Source organism: Corylus avellana, chromosome 5 (assembly GCF_965113065.1).
Source record: "Corylus avellana chromosome 5, dhCorAvel1.hap1.2, whole genome shotgun sequence".
Lineage (NCBI taxonomy): Eukaryota > Viridiplantae > Streptophyta > Magnoliopsida > Fagales > Betulaceae > Corylus > Corylus avellana.
Window position 1 is genome coordinate 2,953,683 of NC_142494.1, and position 6,021 is coordinate 2,959,703.

The following is a 6,021-nucleotide window of genomic DNA, read 5'->3' on the forward strand; positions in this document are numbered from 1 at the left end:
ATAGGGAAGCTAAAGTGCTATCCAATGTTTAAGGAATGTATAGGGTATCTGTTGCACGTAGCTTTTTGAAAAAAAAAATAGAATTTTTCTTATATTCAGGAAAGAGAATACGCTTTAAGGAAACTGTTAAGAATGCTCTTGATCATGCGGCTGTCTCAATGTCTTTTGTCTAACTCTACAATCATGCATATGCACTCTGCTCGATCTATATGCTCTTTTCCCTACCTCTTTAGTCATCATAAATTGAGTCATGCATCATTGAACTTTGTCTAGGTAACCACTAACAAACAAGCAAATATATTACACACCCACCTCCAACAAAAATACAAACAAATCATTTATGCATCTAATGTTTTTTTAAAAAAATATATATATTTTTTTTATTAATAATGATTGCTTATCGTTCTTTTTGAGTTCCCCCTCTAGAAATTTATGTAAAATATAAAATAGGAGGAAAGAGAAAGCAGAGAGAGAACATAGAAAATTTAGGGTGGATTGGCCTTAAGAGGCCTACATTCACCAATGAGAGTTGCCCTTTATGACCAAATTTGGAAAACTGTGGTAAGTAAAGAGAATAGAAGAATGGTAATCAATCAAATCCTAAATGCACATATTTTTTTTTGAAAGATAAATGCACATATTTTAATATGGAAAATAAATCAAACCTAATATGGAAAACACACACATATGGATATTGCTTTCTTTAACTTAAATGATTCTCAATGGAAAGTGTCATATTCTACAAATTAGAAATTCAAAAACAGAAGTTATCAATACATAAGAACAATGGTTTAAGCAGAGCAACTATATTCTGAATCAGGACACCAAACTATGATAGAAGCAGTGCATGTTCACTGAATTAAAGCATAAAATAAGGGCTGCATCATTCCAATAAGAACATAGTATCAGATGACATGGCTCAGAAATCCAACAAATATTATTGCAACAGCATTTGGCTCTTCAAACCAGAAGGGCACGAAGAAATTTTCAAATTATGGATTAACTTCAATTATAACTTTTCCAACATTGGAGCTTGTGAAGAGAGAGCCTAAGCTCTCCAAGAAACTCTCAATTCCATGGTAGATTTTGAACTTGGAACTAATCTTGCCTTCTATTATGAGGCTCTGCATTTGCTTTGTAAAATCCTCGAAACGATCCAAATATGATCCCACCATAAACCCTTCCATCCTTACCTCCTTACCTACTATATTCAGAAGATTTCTTACCCCTTCTCTCTCTGTCCAGATCTGCATCAAACAAACAAGGGGGCATCTTTAATATACATGGCCATCTCACTACTAAACGATGCAAGTACGTGGGTGTATATGTAAGCATTTAAAGGAATATGATGACATCAATGGTGTTGTAGCCATATGATTCACCTTCTTATAATGAGATATCATGCCACAGACCAGGATCCGTGCACGCACGTTAACATGGTTGAGGACAGCCTCAAGCATCTTACCACCAACATTGTCCAAATAAACATCGATGCCATCAGGAAAATACCTATAACATTAAGATACATAATTATGGGTCCTTCACAAGATGATATGCTTGTTATAATTATACCACAAGTTTATTTATAAAAAGATATCTTAACGCGAGTTAAACTTCATAGAGAAACATCTCTCAACTTCTTTATATATTATATCAATTACAGAAGGAAGAAAATGTGAAAAAGTAATTACTTGCTTAAAGCAGCATCTAAATCCGTTTCTTTGTTGTAGTTAAATGCATCATCATATCCAAATTCCTCCTTTATGAGCTTTACCTAAGAGCACAAATAACATAAAATCAACATAAGAAATTGGTAAGAACATTTGATGAATAAAGTAATTAAAAGAAAAGGTATGCAGTGTGATTTATCCTTTCATGTCTAATACTACCAGAATTTCATCAATCTGGGATTTAAACATGCCACCAGTTCCAACCTCTAAACCACATTGCATTCGATCACCACTAGTTTCCAAATTGTATGTCACTTTCTCCTTTTGCCCCAGTGTTTCCAGTGTCCTTTTTCTTTCTTAGTAGCTCTTCATTAGTAATAATCCATGTATTTTGTTTCTTACACATTGCTGGAGCATAATGCATGAGTTCATCATAATATAGGCCAAAAATATGAAATATTGAACATCAGGAATATTTGCAAATACAATAAAACATAATAGATCCAATATAGGGAACTCAAACAAAAGTTACTTCAAAAAGAAAAAAACAATAAAAATGATTGAAATTAGTTGCACTGTTAATCAAGTTTTTGTCGCTTCGACAATTTGTCGTGTTCGACACTATTAGATTATGCTAGCAGCTTTTCTAGATTTCCTAGATTCGTACATTGTCAAGATCGTTGATTCCAAACTTCAATCGAATTTTTTTTTTTCTATTTCAAGTTCAGTGAATTCTATTTATTTTTTTACCATATTTCACCATGACAACCTAGAAAATATATGGGACACATTCTACAAGTAAAATACAAACACCTTCTTTATATTCTATGGTTTTAACAATCTTTCTTCCACATATATACAGATCAAAGCAGTGTTTCTAAGCTCCACTCAAAGTAGGCTACTTCGACACAGAACCTAAATATACTAACTTACACTAGTAAAGTACTTGAATGGAACAAGTAATTTCATAATCTGGCATAAACAAGAGTGTCCCTCTTGTTCCCTAATTTGGATATGGTAGTCATATATCTAGGAATAATAATTTGAATAACTACTGTGTGATATGAGAAGTTCAGTACTTGCTTTCAACTGAAGTGGTTGCTATGGGTGGCACTACTCCATGTTTCCTATGGCCTCTAACCATCTTATTAGACAGGCCTAAAACCTACTTAACTAGATGCTGCAGCAATATCCTTTTAAACTAGAAGGAAAGCTAAATATTGATGTATCTGTGCTTTTTCCAAATTTTTTATATAACTTGAGCTCAATGATAGAAAGAAAAAATTTGACAAATTCTTGACAAGAAATTTACCTTGGCATGTGGGATTTTAAGAGTTCTTTTCTTTGGCCCAAAACCCAAAAGGAGTTGAATGTCCATTGTACTTTTGAGGCATAGATTAGGCCAAATTGTATTTAAGTCCATGGAGAGGACATAGCTGCATAGGCCCACAATCTACATGGTGGAAATTGTGGGGGAAGTACGTTTTGAATCCGGCTTGTATGCTATAGTTAAAACTACAGTATACATGCAATTAAAAAATTCAAGGGTGATGATTTAATTATAGTAATTGAAAAGTTCAGATCTATCCTAATAAATACCAATAAATAGATGAAGTGACGGTTGAAAGAAGAAAATTAGTATTTATTATGATAAAGCTGTACTCTTCAATTACTTTAGTTAAATCCCACCTTTGAATTTTTTAACAACATATAAGCCTAATCCGTTTTGCATATAATACTTTTCAAAAGTCTGGGCCTACCACTACCAATAGTCACTGCTAAATGATAGTCCCTTTCTTCCCTTTCAATTTAATATTTATTTTTAGAGCATACAATCTTCGCATACATTTTTAAAAATAATCCGAAAATTTGAAGCACCGGAAAGAAGATATTACATTTACCATAAACTTTCAAGGTTTGCATCACATACCTTCTCGTCCGTACCGGTGCTTCCGATGACCCGGCAACCTTTGAGCTTAGCCAATTGTCCGGCATACATTCCGACGGCTCCAGCCGCCGCTGAAATAAACACATTTGACCCTGGCTTTAGGTCTCCCAGCACCTCTATCCCCACCCACGCTGCAAAACCTGGTACCCCTGTAATACATAAAACAAATAACTTTAAAGGATAAAAATTTAAGTTTAAATAAATAATTCCAAGAAAAAACCCCAAAAAAGAAAACCCAGAAAGAAAATATTACCAAGAGAACTGAGAAAATTTGGCAGCGGAACCCCAGATGAAGGATCAACCTTCTGCATGAGTAACTCGGCTGGAACCACATAATGCTCAGCAACCGGAGCTACCGGAGCGAAAGAGTCAAGGACAAGATCACCCTCCTTATAATTACTGTCTTTTGACCGAATTACCCTTCCAACACTAGATGCAGTTATCGCCTGCAATTTTTTAATATATACAAGCCTTTCCTTAAATAGTATCTTAATAAAAAATTAGGGTGAGGAATAGTTATTTAATTAAGAAAAGAAGATAGATATTCTCAATTTAAGAAACAGTATGTCATTTTCAGCCTAATCATGTATTATAAAACCCACGTTATTTTATATATAATAATTGACTTTTTTTTAATTTTTTTTAGATTATATATATATATATATATATATCTTGATGTGATATAAAAATAATTAATATTTTGTGTTTGGATTGTACGCTAATGGTTGTGTTTTGAAGAGAAAATCACTCTACTAAAATCTATAAACTTGAATTTTTAGGTTAACGTTTACACGTTAGTGTAAGGTAATTAATGTGTTTTTGGGTGTTTTTTATTTTTAGTTTGAAAATAAAATTTATGACATGGTATAAAAGTAAAAATACTACAATTGGGTGCCGGTGTAAACTGAGTATTTTTCGCTCTCTAATTTGAATAAGACATTTCAACTTCAAACACTCAAAAATAATATAACCCTTCACATCAATTTTTTTTTTTTTTTCTCGACAAAATGCACATTAATAAAACCACCAGAGCCACCGACTTAATTGGTTTTCGAGGTTTCGGTGTTGAGTGGTGAAAGGTGAGTGGGAGGTTCGGTGATAATAAGATGTGGGTGTACGTTTGGCTAGAACGAATGAAAAAGTTCGTATGATTGATTTGAATTAAAAATACGATGTTTTCATTTTCATTGTATTTGGTGTTTTTTTTCAAATTTTTATTGAAGGCGGTAAAAGAGAATTTTACACTTCATCTCAAATTATTGTTGTGTTTCTGATTGTTTGTTAATAAATTTATTTTAAAAGTAGAAAATAGAAAATTAAAAATATTAACAAACAAGACTAATTATATCTGATTTTATTGAACATTTTTTAGCAGTTTTAATCTCACTTAGCAAGTAGTACCATACTTGCTAATGGTGAAAAACTTAGTAATATTATAAAAATAAAAAATGAATAATTGGTGAAAATCTGAAGAGAATTATATTATAATTGTTTAAAATACCTCATTTAGTTTGTACTGAGGAAAGTAAAGGCCTTCGTCAAGACCAGTGAGTCTGGTACGTTGATACGGGTCAACGGAGATGAGTAGGTTCTGGACGACGACATGGCGGTCGGGGATGGAATCAACGGCGAGCGAAAGAGGGAGAGTACGTAGTTTGAGATGATTGGAGGTTGGAACACCTTCTGGTGCGTAGGCCGCCAAGTACCATTCCCTGTTCTCTACCACTGCTTTCTCTTCATTTCCAGCTCCACCCATTCTCTCTGCCTTCTGTGTGTGTTGGAGTAGAAGAGACGAGTGAATGCCCTTGGCTTTTCTCTGCCTTCTGTGTGTGTTGGAGCAGAAGAGACAAGTGAATGCCCTTTTATAGGTGCATGCATGGGTAATGTAACTGAAATGATGACATACCATCTAAGGTTGTCCTGGGTCACCAAGAAAATAATTACGAGAAAGTTCACATAACTCCCTCAAACCACCACTTAATTGACAATGTCCTCCCCAAACTTTAAATTGTGACAATGTCTCCTCCAAACTACCAAAAATTGTCAATGTTCCCCCAATGACGAAATTATCCTTAATAAAATTAAAAAAAAAAAAAAAAAAAAAAACTAAAACTAAAACTTCTAGAAAAGAACCTAAAACTAACAAACAAACAAACAAACAAAAAAATATTCAAACGTTGGCCAATTTTTTTTTTTAAAAAAAAAATCAATTTTATAAGAAAAAAATTTAAAAAATTTTGATTTTTTTTTATATAAAAATTGAAAATTTTCGTTTTTTATTTATTTATTTTTATTTTTGTTTTATAATTTTATTTAAATAAAAATTTACGTTTAAAAAAAATAAAAATAAAAAATCTTTTTTTTTTGAATTTATAGGGGTATTTTTGTCTTATTAAGAAATCT

General features: G+C 32.6%; 1 protein-coding gene across 1 annotated transcript; it reads right to left on the reverse strand.

Moving 5' to 3' along the window:
- Positions 1 to 832: 832 nt before the first annotated feature.
- Positions 833 to 5,374, reverse strand: LOC132181570 (2-alkenal reductase (NADP(+)-dependent)). The gene is made up of 6 exons (XM_059594820.2): positions 5,120 to 5,374; positions 3,872 to 4,064; positions 3,601 to 3,767; positions 1,692 to 1,774; positions 1,383 to 1,509; positions 833 to 1,247 (listed from the first exon to the last, which is right to left on the reverse strand). Exons 1-6 carry the CDS (start codon positions 5,372 to 5,374, stop codon positions 993 to 995), a joined length of 1,080 nt encoding a protein of 359 aa, XP_059450803.1. The 3' UTR covers positions 833 to 992.
- Between the last annotated feature and the right edge of the window lie 647 nt (positions 5,375 to 6,021).